Below are 20142 nucleotides of genomic sequence, written 5' to 3'. Positions count from 1 at the left end.
ACTTATGAGATAATACAGTAAGCAATAGCTCTTAGGGCAGAAAACATTATCTTCTTGGGAGACTTAGCAATAAATTCATTTCATCTAAACTTATTGTTCATTTGGATACCTACCATCCATGTGTGTGAATTGAATTAACATTTATTTTTTATACCAGTGGCTTAAATCACCCAGGTCTTACTGACTACAATAAAACATTAAGTGACAATAAAGTGTGAATATTGCCACATCCAACATGCAGTGTCAGTAATAATCAGTACAGTGCCAATCAACACACAATTTAATATCTTCCTGGTTAACAAACTTTCTAAAAATGGAGTTCTCTAATATCTGTGTGTGTGGGAAATGGAAGGGGCAGGGGGGGGAGGCAGGGGGGGGGGGGCGAGAAGGAGGCAGCATGCAAGCTTTTTGTATGGATGCAGAAGAGGGGACAAGGGTTTTCATCTCTCACCTCCACCCAAGTTGTTAGTATTTCATCATCTGAAAATCCATAATTGATATACACTTACCAAGCATGGAGGCTCCAAGCGGATCACTTGATGAAAGAAACAGAACAGGTTCATGGAGATCTGGAACTTGTGTATCAAATGTTGTCCAAGCCACAGAATGTGAAGAACCGCAAGCAACTCGATTAATACGAATGTCTTCGAGACCATGAACTAATGCAGGTTTCCTGTTTACTACAGTTGTTCCATTACCTTGCTGACCATGATCATTGTCTCCCCATGCATATACCTAAAACCAGTCAAAATACCTTATACAGTGATGTTACTGGGCCTCACTTTGTGTTGAAAATGTGTGTTTAAAAGCTTAGTAACACTATTATTTGAGTATAGTTAAAACATACAGCTCCGGTATCAGTCACTGCCAAGCAATGCAATGCTCCAACAGCAACATGCACAATTTTTTTTCCTCTTAAGCCCTCCACTAATGTAGGTTTCCTGACATGCTGTTCCACAGCATGACCTAAGCGATAATAATCACCTTTACCCCAGGTCCAAACCTGTAACAATTTAATTGATTAAAAAATGGTTAACAGATAAATATCAAATAGTTCTAAAGAAAATGCCATAATTATAATGTTACTTTACAAAATTTAGTTGAAATGTAGGGTGAAAGATCAATACTTCAGACAGAATTATCAGAGAAAGCTTTTTATAAAAATCATGCTAGTCAGTTATATAGTCAATATGTACTTTTCATTATACCATTTATGTTCCTTTACTGTTTAATTCCTATAAGAAGCATAAATAGAATGACAGTTTAATACCTTATTGTAGATCAGTTCTTGGAATATTTTTCTTAGGACATTAGACAAGTTTGAATGCCCAGTGGTTAAATTACGTCTGTATTTCTCTGAAAACCCCTACCCCTTCTCTCTGCCCCAATAAGTCAAACTTCTCTACAACCACTTTATCGACTCTTCTTTGTACATGCTAAATATCCCCAGATATTTCAAATCTATAAATACGCCACACAATTGAGCAGTATACTATATGTTCAGAAGGAGTTTTGTAATCAACCTCTTCAGTTCCCTATAATATTGTTACTTCCAGATATTTGTATGAGTGATAATTTTCAGACAACTGCTTCAAACAACAAGTGCAGCAATCCACACATGATAGAAATAGTTAAGACCTCCTGAGTACAAATACATGCAATCTTTTTAATAGTGTGACCAATGAGGGAGCAGCAATGGTCTCCAAAGGTGAAAAGGTCTTTAAGAAATCCTTTAAGAAATCTAGGAGTGTATTTGCATTTGGCTGAACTGATGGTGTGTCACTACCAACTTACATAAATAAAAAAATGAGAACATTTATTTCAGATCTGAAAAATGCAGAACAATAGTGGTTAAGCCAGAATATGTTATAAGCTGCAGTATAGATAAGTAAATACAAAATAAAGTAATAAAATATGGCAAAACCTATAATTGGTTTAATGGAATGGAGAATGCTGCAAAAACGGAGACCACTACAACCTCACTACAAAAGAAACTTAACAGCAACTGGTGCATCCCTATGAATTGCCTTGCATGAACTGTATAACAATTTTCACAGTCAGTTACTGGTAAAAGAACTATCAGGAAATCCTAAGAAATTCTGGTCATACATAAAGTCATAAAATAGTCAAAACTTTCATTCAATCTCTCATCAATCTGTCTGGTGTTGAAACTGAAGACAGCATATCGAAAGCAGAAATCTTAAATATTGCATATAAAAATGTATTTATGTGATTATATTATCTTACTAATGTTTGACCACCATACAGACTCAGAAGTGAGATATACTGATATTAGTATCTTTGTGTTAAAAAGTAATTAAGGACTTCTCAAAGTGAACAAGGCACCACACACTGACAGAATTCCAGTTAATTATTGCAATGAATATGATGTGGGACTTGCTCCTTTCCTAGCTCACACTTATTGAAAACCTCTTGCAGAACAAAGCATCTGACAGGAAAGGAGAGGAGGTCACTCCCATTTACAAAAAAAATATAAAATTGAATTCTCCATTTGTGTGGCCATGTTGTCCATAGTTGCTCTACAATTCTTGAGGGTATTTTTTTTCTGTTGATGCAACTACAAAAATGCATTCCCCCCCACCAGAAGTGTTTCCCTTTATTGAGGTAAAGCATCATCAGCGGTGGTGATTTTCACTTGATTTCTCACTTACATCAGGAAATGCCATCTGCTAATACATCACTGGCGTTTTTCTTCTTTAGACACTGGTAGTTGTGGTCTAATTTTTAGTTGTTATGCAGCACTATGCATTTCTTATGTTTCTCACATTACACTTTTTCGCACATCGCTGTTTACTGTTTGTTTTTATACTTCTAAGTATACTTTTTTGACACACTGTTTTTGTTCTTATACTTCTAAGTATACTTAGAAGTATAAAAACAAACAGCAAACAGTGGTGAGCAAAAAAGTGTGGTGTGAAAAACACAAGGAATGCATAGTGATGTGGAACTAAAAATTAGACCATAACTACCAGTGGCTAAAGAAGAAAAACAACAACAATGTGTTAGCAGACGGCATTTTACAATGTTAAGTGAAAATCACCACTACTGATGATACTTTACTTCAATAAAGAAAAACACATCTGGTGGTGGAAAAAAAAAAAAGAAAAAAAAAAGAAAGAAAGAAAACAACGCATTTTTGTAGTTGCATCGACAGAACAAAAATATCTTCAAAAAATAAAATATTGGATGCACAGAATTACAGACCAACATTGCTGATATCTATTTGTTATAGGATCCTACAGCATATCTAAGCACAAACATTATGATGTTCCTAGAATACAACAATATCTCTCAAAGTATCAGCATGGATTCAAGAAACATCACTTGCATGAAAAACTGATTTATTTATTCATGTGCAACATCTTGAAAACAATACATGCATGAGAAAAGTTAGATTCTACATTCTTAAATTTCCAAGTGGCATTCAACACCAGACTACATTGCTGATTACAATCCAAGATGCTATATACACTGATATGTGATTAACTCAATGAATAGTTGACCAGTAGTACTCTGTTACACTGGATGGTGAATGTTCAACAGAAATGAAAGTGGAAACTGAGTGTGCCCCAAGAAAGCATAACAGGACCTCTAATGTTCTCGACATATACAGGGCATTTATCAGATAGGATCAGCAGCAGATAAGATTATTCAATGACGCTGATCGTGTCTATGGGAATGTAAGTAGTGGAAATACAGTTCTTGTATGAGTAATTTAGGTCAGCTTGATAATATTACTAAAGTTCATTGAAAAGTTTTGTAAATTAGTCTCATAACACAATTAATTGGACTCAAAATATTTTTGCAGGGAAAGGAAGAACACTGACAGGAGAACTGGAAAAAGTGAATAACTGTAAATATTCCTACAGTATAGATACCATGTATTACAAAAATACAAAATTAAAAATAAAGTTTGACAAAATAGTAGCTCCAATAGCATTTCTTGTCCATAGTGCATACTTGTTATCAGCAATTAGTTATCCTGAATACAAAGACATACAAATATTTTTATTGATTTAACTGTGGGTTCTTGGTGAAACATTGTATGTTCTATTAATTAAACAAAACATTTATTTAGCCTTGTTCCACAAACTTTATTGTTATTGTATGACCTAGGTTTTAGGTCCAAGCCCATTTTTTAGTACACAACTGAGCTTAAACATGGCAACCAAGCAAAGATAAATATGCCAACTTTTTAATCCATCAATTCTTGACATAAACAATAATGGTTAGCTCTGTAGACAGTTTTGATATAGTTACATTTGTTTCCTACAACAGTCATTAGGACAGCATATACAATAACTATGAAGAATATACACTGGAGTAGAGCTACATGCACAGCACTAGAGTAGAGCTATAAACAAAGGAATTTGTGTCATTATCTATTTACGAATGAAGGCATCCAGGTTTCTTCTCCTATGCAGAGGTTGTAACATTGTCTACAAGTGTCGAACAACTGAACTGAGTCTGCTCATTCAATAGCAAATGTGGGGATACACACATCTTTTTTTCATTTCTAATATTTATAATTTGGTGAGCTTTGAAACCTTTCGCTTTATTTGTAGGACTTCAACATCTATTAAAAATTTGTGGTTTTGGTTGAAGGAATACTTGGCAAAGGATAAAACTGGCATTTTTGTTCTCCAGGTTTACGGTTTTCTTTGAGCCTAGTATGGACTGGCCTCCCAGACTGTCCAACCAAGCAGGACTGGCACTCTTTGCAGATGATCTTATAAACCTCATTTTTCTTGATGATGGGGTTGTTTGTGTTCTGAATCGAAGCAACATCTACCTAGCGTCTGTGGAACATAGAAAAACACAGGGAAACCCTTTGTTTTTAAAATGTTGCTTATCCTATTAGTAATTTTACCCATAAAAGGGAAACTGCATCATTTCCTTTTCAGTCATATATGCTGTTCATTGGATACAGTAGGGATCTGGCTTGCTTCTTCAGTTATTTATTGAGAATGATGTCAAATAATTCTGGATTTCAATTAATTATTTGTGGCAACTGCTGAGTGTAAATATACCAGGAATGTTCCCAATTTTAGTGGTAATTCAACTGCATGCGATACAGTTTTTCCAAATAAAGCACACAAATTGCAGGCATGGAAGACAATCAAAAGTGCACTTGAGCATGTGGCAAATGTGTCTCCCATATAATGAAAAATAGAACAGTCAAAAATTAGCATCACACTGACAGTAAAGAGATCAGTGAACTTAGCAAATGCTTGGAAGAATTAGAGTATAGGAAAAACATACAGACAGCTGTGTGTGCAAACCTGAGATGTAATGATAAGTGCCTGAAACTCAAATTGAAACAATCACAAAATATCACAAGAAGCAAATGCAGGAGAAAGTGGCTGAAATAATAGGCAAACTGTTTTCAAGAATGAAGATAAACCGATTGTTGAGTGGAAAGAAATGAGCAAAGTGGCAAAGAGAAGACATTCGCAAAGAAGTTCCATTCCATGCTGTAGCTTTGAAATGTTATTTGTTTTTAATAAATCCCACTTCCAGGGCTACCAACAATGAAAATATGGAAATCAAGCTCTTTCAGATGCTTTCCTGTTGTGCTTACAGATGTCTTATAAATAATGAATGTCCAGTCATCCATACTGTCAAAAGCTAAACATGAATGGGTGCTTTCATTCAGTGAAATGAATGCAGACAGCAGTGTTACATATGACTCTGTTGATGAACGTACTGTAGAAGCACACACTTTTAATGTGTAATTTGTTATGGTACATCATATGTTTTCAGTATGGAGTCAACAAGTCGAGTTTAATTTTCACAGACAGATAAGAGTTGATCAATGAAACACTATTATCTGCTCCATACAAGATACTGGTTTCAATATTGTTGTGTGGTACTGTGTGACCTCAGCACAAAAAATCCATCTGTTTGGAAAGGTCTTAATGTGACAGAAACAAATTACCGCTTTCCCAATCTGCAATATAAGGATCAATCAATCAGGATCGTTTTAGATGTTCCACATATATTTAAATTGATGAGGAACAACTTTCTAGATGATGGAATAAGACTTCCAGATGGGAAAATTGTTAATGAATCTATCATATAAAAACTACTCACATTAGGTACGAGTGCAATGTAGTTGTGTCCTAAACTGCCACAAGTTCACCTCACTGACAGTGGCAGAGAACACCAAAGTTTTTATTGAGTCTTAAAGTACATGATGTCTGGAGAAGAGAAAGCAGCTAATGTTTTTCAACTTGCGAACAACACATTTGACATCCTGGATGCCTGTAGATGCAACGACAAGAATACATTATCATTTCGTTACGTGATGCACAAGGATGATGAAGAAAGAATTTTAAGGTCAGCATGTGAAAAAAAAGTGTGTATGATGTATAAATCATTTGCCCCATTCCAGAAAGGCATAATGACAAATGTTTGCTCATTATTCAGACTGTTCTCAGACCTTCAGCCACTGTAGATAAGACTTATTCTAACTGCACAACTAAACCAAGACACAATGGAAAAATTTTTCTCACAAATAAGAGGAACTGGGCACTTCTACTTGAATCCTTCTCCAACAGGAGTAAAACATTGATTATGGCTGCTACTCTTGGGTCACAACACCCATGATACTCCAGTTTGAAATGAAACTGCAGTGTAAGCAGATAACAATGTCAAATTTTTTAAATCAAACGTGATCAGAGTAATTTTGTCCGACATTAGTGAAGCACTGTAAATGATAGATGATGAAAGACAGCTCCAGGATATTAACTTCCCTTTTCAACCTGCACTTGAAGACTCTGCTGTCAAAGAGGGACCTGAGCGATGTGCAGGATGATTCTGCTACCTGGCTGACTACATCGTGTTTCATGCAAAGAACTATGATGATACAGTGGGATCATCATCTAGTAATATTTTAAGTCCTCCTGTTGCAGATATAGAACATTTTGGTTGGACTGACGTCCTATCTCAAGGTGAGCTTACAGTCTACATCTACATCTACATACTCCACAAGTCACTGTACACTGCATGGCGGAGGGTGCCCTGTACCACAACTAGTTGTTAAACATATGACATACGACTGATTACATAAAGTATATCAAACTGAAGTTATTTTTATTGAATTTAAGTCTTTGGCTAGTACTTTGACAGAAAGAAACATAGTGAAAACAATCTGTGCTGCTGTTCAAATCAAATATACTGATTAAGCACCAGAAATTATAAAAGTGTATGTCAGAACTAGACATTTCAGTCACATGTGGTTCCTGAATACGAAGCTAAAAATGCAACGGCAGCAGCAGTACAAATGAAAAAATCCTAGCAGTGGTATGCTTCATCCATTACCAATACCTAAACTGGTGGTCAGCAACCTTTTAGCAGGCAAGGGTGAATAGTGGCAAAATGAAATAACAGCAAGTCCAGTGGCAGTGTGAGGTGTGGGCCAGGATGGCCCCAGGCCCACCAAAAATTATCTTGGTCCAATCAAAACGGAGAGACAAATTACAGAACCAAAGTCCAAAGTCAAACTTTACTTTATAAAATTAAAACAATTTTTTATACATGCTAGGCATATGGCTAACCACTCTGTTAATTTATTTAAAAAAAATTGTATTGTCCCATACTAAAGACGTAAAATAAAATTAAATACAATAGAAGTGGATTTTAGGAACATGAAATTAATATCGACCTATCCACCAATCTGTACATGCTGATCACCAAGCAAATGAACTAGTTGCTATATTTACTGAACAAGCAGTTCTTCCCCACTTTCTGTTTTGTGTTTGTGCATGTGTTTCACAGTTTGCACTAAGAGTACACAATAAAAGCATACTTGCTATCATTGTGGTCTTTGTTTTGTTTTTTTGTAGTTAATTCTTTATGTTATTGAAAGTGAATGTAGTCACATGGAAAAATAGCCAAGCATATCAGATTTCTTCACTTGGCAGCAAAAAGTTATGTAACCAAATGAGGACATTATAGCATCTACATCTGTAACAGTGAAGGTTAGTCTCCACAATCTAGAAAGTGAAGCAGAAAACATTAGGTTTGATGGCAGTGAAATCGAAGTAGGAAAAGAATTAAAAAACTGTTGGAAATTGAAACCTCATTGAAAATAAAGGTAAAGATCTTTCTGTTGCTAGCAGTTGCACGTGCAGCACTAATATGTGTGCTTCAGTTTGTGATATATATACAAAACATACAGATAGACCACTACAACTTCTAGTAAGGCATTTTCCTTTTCAAAATAAGTTATAAATACATATATGTGATTTTAGCAGTGGTACATTACAGCATAATCAATCCTGTTTTTCGATACAATCAAGGTTATGAAAAGGAAGTTTGGGCCCAAAGTGAAATGGTTCAAATGGCTCTGAGCACTATGGGACTTAAATTCTGAGGTCATCAGACCCCTAGAACTTAGAACTACTTAAACCTAACTAACCTAAGGACATCACACACATCCATGCCTGAGGCAGGATTCGAACCTGCAACCATAGCGGTCGCGCAGTTCCAGTCTGTAGCGCCTAGAACCGCTCGGCCACCCCGGCCGGCCCCAAAGTGAATCAGGCTGCGATTGGTTGGTGCAATGACATCACTATAGGAGCAAAGCAATGCAGCAACTGTTGCAATGAGCAACTCATAAATAAATGAAAAATGTACCCTTACGGACATTCTTCTGGATGAACAGATAAATCTGAAAAATGAGTTTCTAGATGCTTTTTAAAATTTCTATAATACATTTACATGTTAATGAACCTGACTGTTTAATATTCAGTATCTGCTTAGTCAGTAAAGAGCAGACCATGCCATAGTGCTTGGTAAATCTCCCTTGCATCGAGCAAACATGATACGTTTGTGCAGAGTTACTTCTGCTGGACAGCCATTTGTTGCCTTATTGTGCTTTACACTTCTTCACTTATTTGCACTGAATGTCGTCTGGTGGACATTCATTAATATATCATGGAATATGTACTTTCTTAATATCACTGTTATTCTTGAATATTTGTCTAGCAATGTACATTAATATACTACTGTTTGATTCAAAAACAGTTTTTAGGATTTGACTTGTACTCATATGCTCTTTAGCCCAATTTGTCCACTCCCTTCTACTTACCCTTCCCTTTATAGCTTTTGTTCTTCCAGAACATTCTAGTTTACAACATGACTCCCGCTGTGTAAGTTTTATCCATTGGTGTGTGTGTGTGTGTGTGTGTGTGTGTGTGTGTGTGTGTGTGTGTGTGTGATGAGTTGTTACGCAACATCATTCACATTTATATTGTTGTTGCAAGATACCTGTTGAATGTCTTTATATTCAGGGTGACTAATAGATGAACACCTGTGAATGGTTTAAGGGACAAACTCAATTGTGACATTTAAAGCTGTTATTTAATTAAACAAAAAAGAACAATTCTAAATATCATTGTCTAAGATGATGAACATGTTGGACAAGGTAAGTGATCATTACAATGGTTCAACAATCACAGTATGGCCACCTGCCCTGAGAATGCTTGTCAATTATGACTGGCAGTTGCTGACACAGATATGGTATTTTCCAAAGTCCTTTGAGTTCTTCTAATTGAGTGTTAGCAACACAGAAGAAAAGAAAAATTGTGTGGATAGTACTGCAAATTAGTTGATGTGTATTTTCATCCAGTCATTTAATAGTAATAATAATAATAATAATAATAGTAATAGTAATAATAATAATAATAATAATAATAATAATAATAATAATAATATCCATACCCAACACAACAAATATACAGAAGAAAACAGGAGAAAAAAATTGAAAAATACATCCAACTGGCTGAGGAAGTCAAGGACATGTGGCATCAGGATAAAGTCGACATTATAGCAATTATACTATCAACTACAGGAGTCATACCTCACAATATCCACCAGTACATCAATGCAATACAGCTACATCCAAACATATATATACAACTACAAAAATCTGTAATTATTGATACATGTTCAATGACCCGAAAGTTCCTAAATGCAATATAACATATACCGTACAGTTAAAAGGAAGTCACGCTTGATCAAGGTCCGCGTCACTGTCCATTTTTGACCAGACATAACGTCTGAGAATAGAAAGAAATAATAATAATAATAAGAAGAAGAACAACAATACTACTACTACTACTACTACTAAAGTCTGTATCTTTATTACCTGGCCATACTTTGATAATGCCAAGGAAAATTGAGCGCCACATTCAATTTGTATTACACCCATATTATTTAAACGCTCTATATTCCGTGGTACATTACACCCCTCACTTCCACCTCGTCCAAGCTTTCCAAAATCTCCGTCACCCCAAGAAAAAACAAGGCCTTCATCAGATAAAGCCAATGTTTGTGCATCTCTGCTTCCACAGGCAACCTGCACAATATGATGTCCAAGGAGGGCTGACACCTAAAACAGATACTACAGGTTAGATATTATTTTTATAAATGCCAACATTATCACAGAGAAATAAGATGTCACACTTCTACAATATTATTACAATTAGTACTCCAATTTTAATTTGTCACATTTTTATTCTTGGTATGTCTCCTTGAGAAGAGCAACATTAGCTAAAATAATGCCAATGATTTATATGCAACCCAATTAGTGTGGCACAATAAAATATTTTTTATTTGATTTTTCATTGATTACACCTTGTTCAAAGATGATGAGAGAAATTTAATTTTGTAATGGCTGGTATGAAACAATAGCAGAAAAGTAATTGTTATTCAAGAATTTGGAGATCTTCCAAAAATTATGAATTAACCACTGGTTTATCAGAAATATAATCATAAGTAACTGAACTGAAGAGACAATCTTAATTGTAGAACTAAGCTCATAAGAACCTGTAGGCAAAACAATGCTCTGAAAATTCAGCTTATGTATAATAAACTTTCTATGTTACCATAGCCAGCCATGAAGAATTGAACAATATCTTTAGCATACAACATGAATTACACAATGTCCAGAGTTTATGGCGTACAAAACAAACAAAGGCAAATGAGAACCCCACACAGTTATTCATTACTGTAATTACTGTTATTCTTTCTCTGCTTCACCATTTTAGCAAGCCTGAAAACTTGGAATTGTGCTTAATGACAATTTAACATTAAGAAAATAGTGAACTAATGTTTTGGATATTATTTTTGGTGTAGTTTCATTGTTCATCACAGAATCCATCGGTATGTCTTATTTTTCATAAAGCTTTTCATTTTGGTTACCACTCTTCTGTGGTAGATGTTGCATAGATATCAGAGCTGCATAATTTACAGCATAAACTACTCTTATTCTCTTTGATTATCAACTGTGTATCTGTCTTATAACTGTAAACACCAAGAGGTTATCTGCAGATGTACTACCCTTGAATCTTCACAGTACTATCTACCTGACACACATTGCAGAATGACACTGCTCATGTTGACCAAAAGATTTTGATAAGAGCGCATTGGCCAAACGGTGGATTATATTGACTGATAACCATGCTCAATTATGAATGCCATTCTGCTTCTCAATTAGAGCCAAATGGTTATACAGTGTACAACTAGTCTCAAGGAACAACAGTTTGGATAATTTTTGTCCCATGTTTTAAAGCATGCCAGTCCTTGAATTCAGAAGGCACCACATTCATAGATGCAAAGTCTAAAAACTACTCAGTCACTTCAGTAATTGTTGGTATCACCTCACAGCAACTAATGTGGACTGAGATCTACCACATGAGTATGAATAGTCAAATAAACTTTGATGATAAGCTTAATGATTACTTCAAAGTATGTCTACCATGCAAATAATAGTTATTACAACAACATAGAATGTATCTTTCCACTCTGCTATGAAAAATTTGTTCTGTGAGCTCAGTACCCATCCTGTTTCAAAATACTAGTTTTTTAAACAACAATCTTCACTTATTTGCAAAAAAAATAAGTGAAATCATGGGTGGCATACTGCTATTTGTATCACTCACTCGCTTTTTAAATAGTTTTATGTTTCAACTATTTTTTAAACAATAGCATGTGATAAAATTTGCTCAAAAAGTAATTTATTAGTGTATTTATAATCATGTCTGACTGTCTTGTGCTCTTATTGCTTCAAACAGTCTGTTATCTGTGAGTATGTTTATGTCTTGCATCGAAGTGTGTTTACATTTCTGGTTAGAGGTTGGGGTGGATCACAAAGCTAAGTATTGATAAATTTGTTTGTGCACTGTTATCAGTTATTAATTTTAGTAGCTGTACACTGGTATAGATTTTTGTTTCTTGTGAAATAACTGTGGAAAAAACTTATGGGAAAAGTTCACTCACTGTGTTGTGTTCCATTTTTGCTGAGTGTACCAATGGACACATTTGTTTTAGACAAGTAATTGTGTGAAATATTTGTGGTAGTAGTATTGGTGGTGGAGTAGCAGTGTTAATAGGAGTAAAATTTGAAATCATTTTAGTTAGATTATAAAATGGTTTTACTGTAGTAGCAAATTTAGGTAACATTGATATTTAGTTTTTTTGACAGTTGTAAAATTTTTGTCATGAGTGACAAGTGTGAGTTTTGTAGTAGATGTGTGAGTTTTGTAGTAGATTTGTGAGTAGTGGGTTAAGGTGTGTGATTTTTGCAAAGTACTTACACTTGGGGTGGGGTGGGGGGGGGGATGCAGGGAGGAAGCCAGTGGGATGTTTTAGTGAGTCCCCTCTCCCAGAATTGCAGGATCTGTAGCAAAAATTATTCAACAGAGGAGCAGAATTGTAAGATCTGTGCCCTTCAGGTGCTGTTAGAAAATGCAAGAGATCAACTAGATGGGATGAGGAGGGAGATGGGGCTGGGGAATGGGAAATAGTTGGTAAGAATGCCACTACAAGAATATATCCAGAGACTTTTACTTTGTATATCACCAATAGATTTGACCATCTCTCACAGTTTAGAGGAGAGGAGTTTCTTGTTGCTGTAGGTGTGAGAAACATGCAGCAGACATCAACAATTAAGAAGCCTTAGTCAGTTGTAAATTAAAACAGAAAGAAAAGGTTCTGCTGTTATGTAGTTTTGGTGGCAGATGTGTAGGTCAACAGTTGCAAGAAATGCTGGGGAGTGAGTACCAGGTCACAAGCATTGGGAATCCTAGTGCAGGGTTAGCTCTGGTAACTCATGACATGACACAGGAAAGTTATGTACAAAAGAGGACCAGATAGTGATTGTGGGTGAAGTTGGAAATTTGGAAATACTCTTGATAGGAACAGGGAATGTGACATAGGTGGTGACCTGAAAAAAGAAAAATTGGGGGCAAAAATGTGCATCTCATGCAGCTGTTTCAGAGTTATGGTCACCCTCATCTTGATACAGCTGATAGGCATATTAATGTAAGGCTTGAGAAGGCACAACTGATAGAGGGATATGGCTCACATTGCAGTGATGCTAGTTGAGTCTCAATAGCTCAGGTTTCACAAGGCATGGTTTCCACCGCAAAGATGTGGGAAGGGAATACTGGTCAATATTATATGGTGCCAGTTTAGTGAGAGGTGGTGGTGTCACTCATGGGAAAATTCCTGTAATAATTGGTGTTACAGCTGCACATTTTTAAGGCTGAAGTTAGATGATAGTTATCGATCCTTAAGGAAGTCTCTCTAACAAGGGAACCACATTCAAAAAAGTTCACGTATTTAAGTAATGAAGGAATTAGCATATTTCAGCAAAATGTAAGAAGTATTAGAGACAAAGTTTGTGAACTGTTTGTAAATGAAAACTCTTGACATAACTGGTATACGACACCAACACTTAAACAATGTGGCAATCCAGAGGCTTCCTATACTAACACACAGAGTAGTTGGCTATTTTTCAACGACCTCTTTGTGGAGTGAGAGTGTGGCCATGTACATGAAAAACAGTATTCCATTTGAATGTAATGACATATCAAAGCACTGCACTGAACATGTTGGGCTGGAGCAGCTGAATTTAGTCAAACTAAACTTTTCATTATAATTATCTATAGACACCCAACTCTGATTTCAGGACATTTTCTTCAAGCTCGAGAGAGTTCTTGGTTCACTTTTTAGAAAGTTCCAAAAAATAGTTTATGTGGTATTTTACAAGTGATTGTGCAATGTTGGAAGATCTAAATTTATATCATCTGATGCAGACTGTATTCTTTCCAACCAGAGAGCAGGGGAATAGTGGCACAATTATCGACAACATTTCTGCTGATTTTTCATTATTAGAGGAGCATTCCATCAGTAAAAGGTTAAGTGGACTTTCAGACCATGATGTTTTCTTCAACACATTTCTCATGTTCTTTGAAAGTTGCTTTTCATGGGGCATGGTTAAGTGTGTGTGTTGGGGGAGGGGGGGGGGGGGTGGTAGTGGTAGTGGTGGGGAGGGGGGCGTTGCCTCAAAGGTCAGTGATGAAACTACTGCAGTTTCATGTCTTCTAACGTGACAGGTGATTGTAAAATATATCTGTCTGGTGATAACACTAGCTTGGTAGTGAAGGATGTGCAACATAGTCAATGTATCAAAGAGTGCAATTCAAGATTAAGCTCATAGCTAACAGAAAATAAATTGATACTAAATCATAGAAAGACTCAGTTTCTAAAAGTGCCACTTCTATCACACAGAACTGGCATATGATTTGCAACTGGATTTACCACTAGAACAATATCTGCAATAAGTGATACACAGCATTATACTCTGGGATAACTCTCCCCATTCAGAAAGTGTCCAAACTTCTCCTATTCTATGGGGGGGGGGGGGGGGGGTCCTGGAGAGAAACAAATGAAGCTGATCCCTGCATTATATTGTTGATTTTATCTACTATTAAGTTTTCTGCTGTCATTTCACATACTGACCCATACAATGACCATGCGTACTTGTTCTTCAGTTTGGCCCTATGGAACTAGACATGTAATGTACAAAAACATGACACTCATGATGTAAATAAGATTCACACAATTGGCAAGAAAGGGCATACCAGGATTATGCACAGGAGAGTACTTAGGTGAAACAAGTTGCCAGATAATCTTTTGTAGTCTACAAATTTCATGCAAAAAGTGGTGTTATAGAAACACTGCTTCAATTCTGTAGATGACTTTATGAGTGCCAGTTTCAAATTACACATATGTATCTAATATATATTTACTTGTATATGGGGTAGTCAAATGAAAACAAAACAGACAGAAGAAAAGTAAATACACACTTTATTATTTCAAAAGTAATCACCATAAATGTTAAAATATTTATCCCATTGTGAGATAAGAAGGTCATTGCCTCCATGGAAAAATGTTTGTGGTTGCTTATGGAACCATGATTGTACTCAGGCCTGCACCTCTTCAACCAAAGGAACACTGACAGTCACAAATATCTTTCTTCAGTTCACCATAAATTTGAAAACCACATGGGGAGAACTTGGGACTGTGTAGAGGATGTATATAGGCTACCCAGTGAAACTTCTGCAGCATACTCAAAACAATCTTGGTGACATAAATTCGTTAACATCTTATGGCATCATATTTTAGCACAATTCTCCCTATAAGGAGAAAGTTTTTCTTGTACAGAAGCATGTAACAAGGGTAACACATGTTGTCCACTCTAGAAACTCTTGTAGATATCTCTTTAAATAGTTAGAATACTGACAGCAGCCTGACAGTCTCCCTCATGAAGCGTGTTGTCAACAATCACCACAGTTCAAAAACAATGGAGACATTCATAGGTATATTACCAGAAAGAGAAATTATTTACACCAGCCATCATGCGGCCTTAGTGTGTCACAAAATCGATGGAGGTATTATAATTGAAAACTGACTCATTCCACAATTATGACCCGTGGAACACAAGAATATGTAAGTAAGTAATCAACTAACTCTCCTGAATTTATGTTTTCCTTTTCTTTAAGTCCATTTTGATAGGTGAGGAAGGAGTTAACAGTTTGAAAGTTGAAGACCTAAGAAATATCATGACAAGCATGCACATCAAAAATAAAACTTCCTAGCTTTTGGAGTAATCATTTTTCGTGCTAGAGTAAAATACATGCCCCCCCCCCCCTTCCCCCCCAGAAGCGTGCACGCATTGACACACACACACACACACACACACACACACACACACAAAAGAATACCCACACCTATATGGTGCCGGATGGATGAACGGTGTCAGTGCTGCATTTCATTAGGTGAACGAGTTTGTGGTGGGGTAGTGTCAGGTGTGGTGTGTTAGAGGGGGAGGGAGGCAGGAGGTAGAGGGGAGGATTGGGTGTGGGTGACTAGCAGCTGGAAGGGATATACATGGATTAGGTGTGGTGTCATTTGCAACAGACACCAAGACAGAGTGTCCCCTCATCATTCACAGGTTGGCATCAGATGTTACGAACGCTGTGGTAGAAACAGCCACAATTCAAACATGGCTGCCAACTGATGACCCCACAATGGACATGCCCTCCTCAGCTGGCACAGGCAGCACCAGAATCGAAGTGAATAAGAGGTCATGGCATGCTACCATCAATGCTTCAGTCTTGTGACATCAGCCTGCTAGTGCGCTACCTCTTTCTCTATCAGTGACTACTGGACTCTAGAGTTAAGTAAATGATGATGTATCTCTCATTCTTCAGTTTCTGCCTCTAGAACCCCTGCAATGCTACAGTATACAACAATGCTGGAGCTCATGCTGGTCTTTAATTTGTCTATTTTTTAGGCTTGGTTCCTTGCTGATGGCAACACTACAGCAACAAAGATAGTGTATTTCCTGCAGATTCTTGAACACGTGTCATGCTTGTGCACCACATTGTTTGTTTCCTAACTTTCTTGTATTTCAGAACATTTTGACCTGCAACTTGCTATTTTCATTGTTTTCTGATCCAGAGGCTGCTTTTTGCATATTATTGTTTGTGATTTATAATCAAGACATTCTTTACACCTCCTGCGATATTTCGTTGCCTTTCTGTGTCTACTCTGTGTCGAATCATGGCCAGTGTACAGCAGGAACTGTCTTGAGCCAAGCTATTCAGATGCAGGCCCAGCAAATACAGCAACTCCTAACTAGGATGATGCAACTCCAAATGAGGTTCAGTGGCAGCTTTTACTGCCCCGAAAGCAGTGCCATGCCACAAGTATCACCTGTCTGTCCACCATAGTCCCAGGTATTCGACACACAGGAAGAAGACTGGTTTGAATAAGAGGCTCAGCTCGACACCCATTTCACTGTACATCGTATTCAGGTACTGATAGCAAACCTCACTTCTTGGCTGCAGTAGGTGTCACAGTATACAGGCTGGCTTGTAAATGTTTTCCCACTGCCCACTCTGAAAGTGTAGATTATGAGGTCTCGATTGCTGCATTAGACAAATAATAGGGTGTGCTGGAAAGTAATTTGAAAAATTTTGTATTATTGCTTTGAGCTGCTGGGAGACTCTCCATGGTATGACTCTGTAGTGTTAATGCACATTTTTAACACAAATGTGTACAGTCCCTAGCACAGTTTTTGTAGGCTGATGACATAATTTATATTTATGATGTGATGACAGTGTCTTATTCATGGTTTTAGCACCTGACAATAACAATTTTATATTTCACCTAACATGATGCTGTGAATACTTTTGGTGATGGTAATACAACTGAAATTGGTTCTATAAATTTTACCAGCAGTTCATGGTGAAAAAATGAAATTTTTGAAATATATGAGAGCTGTGGGGCACCACATACTGAAAATATACTGAAAAGCAATGCTTCCAATTTTTTATGTGAAAGCTCTTAAAGCTTTTATAATAAAACAAACATTATCAACAGTCTACATCTTTATTTGACATGTCTACATATATACAGTCTTCTGACACTAGAGGTCTCTGAATTGTAGTGTGTAGTGTAACTGTGTTGGTGCACAAGAAGCAGCTTGCTGTGATCGAGTTTTGAATCAAAGAGTTTGACCACACATGGAGCACCCTCTCCTTTGGTGTGACAAGGCCAAACCACACATGAGTATTGCGACATCTGCAACAATCTGACGCCTTGCTTTCACTGTCATTTATTATCCTCCGAACAGTCCCCACTTGGCCCCATCCGATTTTCATCTGTTTCCAAAACTTAAAGAACACCTTTGAGGCCTTCACTTTGACAATGATGGAGCAGTGCAAGCAAAGATGAGGTTGTAGTTCCATCAACAAAGTCAATTCTACAGCGATTGTACCAACAAACTGGTCTCTCATTGGGAGAAATGTGTTCTTTGCCAGGGTGACTATGTTGAGAAATAAATATGTAGACATGAAGAATACAGATACAGAATGTTCATAACATTTGTTTTATTTAAAAAGCTTTCAGAGTTGTCACAGAAAAAACTGGGAGGCATTACTTTTCAGCTTGCCTTCATACTTTGATGAACAAGTGAACATGGCTGTTGCTCGTTACAAGTTCTTTCATTTACGTTGACAGTCTCGTCAAACTAAAAAACAGTGGGCAGTGGATTTACAAGGCATGACCAGGCATTGCAAGTTTAAGCATGAATGTGATAGATATTACTGTCCTACCGTGATTCGTGACACTATCACCCAGAATGTGTATGACTCTAGAATCAGTGAACAAATTCTTAAATATATGTGTGGTGTCTGTTCTTTTGGACATGTCCAAAAGACCAGACATGATTTTGATCTGGCTGCAATTAGCAGTCAAGACACAAAAGATTTACAACATGTAGCTGCTAGTGGGCATCGATTTATATCAATGGGAAAAGCTGAAAATGTGTGTCGGACTGGGATTTGAAACTGTTTCTCCTGCTTACTGGGCAGATGCTTTGACCATTGAGCCATCTGGACACAGTGGTCATTGCAACTGCACAGACTACTCTAGCACAGTCCACCCGAATGCCTCTGCCAAATTGTTATCAAGAACAAAGTTGACCACATGGTGACACAACATGCAACTGGACACAACATGCTCAATTTCAATGGCTGCTTCACAACCCAAGCAATTTAGTCCTTCCCTCCACCATCAGCTTCTCTGAAATATGGAGATAGGAGTTATCTTTACAACACATCATCCGTTTCCATAATCATCCTGCCCTCAATCTCCATTAACCCACTGCACTCACACCCTCCTCCCAACTGTTTCCCCTTCCTCTATCTCATCACCCACTCTCAATTCATATCCCCAAGTCACCTTAAGCATGAGCCACTCCTCACCGACTATGGCAACCATGCATCGAATGCCCAGCCCATGTACCTGCATCCCTCCTCCCACATTTATCTACATCTACATCTACATCCATACTCTGCTAGCCACCTGATGGTGTGTGGCGGAGGGTACTTTGAGTACATTCCTAGTCGGCAAACCAGCTGGCTCCATCCAAGCTACTAGCAACCCACCCCCATTCCCTCTTCCTACCTCCCACTTCTCTCTCTCTCTAACCCAACATACCTGACACTTCCCCACCACAACCTATCCCCCTATTGTCCAACCTGCAGGGTACAGGTGTGTGTGTGTGTGTGTGTGTGTGTGTGTGTGTGTGTGTGTGTTTTCTGTGTTTTCTCTTTCTTTTGTGTGCATCTACTGACGACTCAATGCTCCTGCTTTTCAGTGAGTGTTCTCCTCTAATAGAAAAGTATTTATACACTACCAGAACTTTTCTACAAAATTAAGATTTAGAAAACACCTACAAGATACTCACCAATTCACATTTCTCTTGATGCCATGATTCCTTTAGTTCCATGTCTATTTGAAAATGTTCATATTTTATACATCAGTGGGAGTATAGTATGCTGAATTGACAGTAATCCATGTTTTTTATTTTACTTACCACTTTTGGTTTCAACTGAGTAACATTATCTCCGTGTCCCAGTCGACCATATTCCCCTAACCCCCAGGTGTACAATTCTCCATTTGAAGTTATCGCTGCACTGTGAGAGCTTCCACATGCTATATCACGGATTCTCTTTGATTTCAATCTTTTAATGAGATGAGGTTTGTCCAATGTTAGTTTGTTTCCATGTCCTAGTTTGCCATCTTCTCCTTCGCCCCAGGAGAACACCTACATAAAGATAATCAAAGCAATATAAGGACACTAAACTTCTAAAATTAATTAATGTATAACTTAAAACAAAAAGCATGGACATAAAATATAAAGCATGGCAGCTCTGAGACACATAAATGGATCAATAATATTTTCTTTAGCAAGCCAAG

At 37.1% G+C, this 20142-nt stretch overlaps 1 protein-coding gene across 1 annotated transcript in view; it reads right to left on the bottom strand.

Annotated features, from left to right (window-relative positions):
- LOC126184598 (E3 ubiquitin-protein ligase HERC2) overlaps window positions 1-20142 on the bottom strand; it is an 812863-nt gene that overhangs the window by 283609 nt on the left and 509112 nt on the right. The window contains exons 54-57 of the mRNA XM_049927039.1: window positions 19760-19990; window positions 10175-10417; window positions 848-1003; window positions 510-735 (exon numbers count right to left, since the gene is read on the bottom strand). Of these exons, the coding sequence (XP_049782996.1) occupies window positions 510-735; window positions 848-1003; window positions 10175-10417; window positions 19760-19990 (856 nt within the window). The remainder of the gene's footprint in view (window positions 1-509; window positions 736-847; window positions 1004-10174; window positions 10418-19759; window positions 19991-20142) is intronic.

The sequence above is a fragment of the Schistocerca cancellata genome, chromosome 4 (assembly GCF_023864275.1).
Source record: "Schistocerca cancellata isolate TAMUIC-IGC-003103 chromosome 4, iqSchCanc2.1, whole genome shotgun sequence".
NCBI classification, from domain to species: domain Eukaryota; kingdom Metazoa; phylum Arthropoda; class Insecta; order Orthoptera; family Acrididae; genus Schistocerca; species Schistocerca cancellata.
The sequence above is the reverse complement of the archived record's forward strand: the minus strand, read 5'-3'. Positions and strand labels throughout refer to the sequence as shown.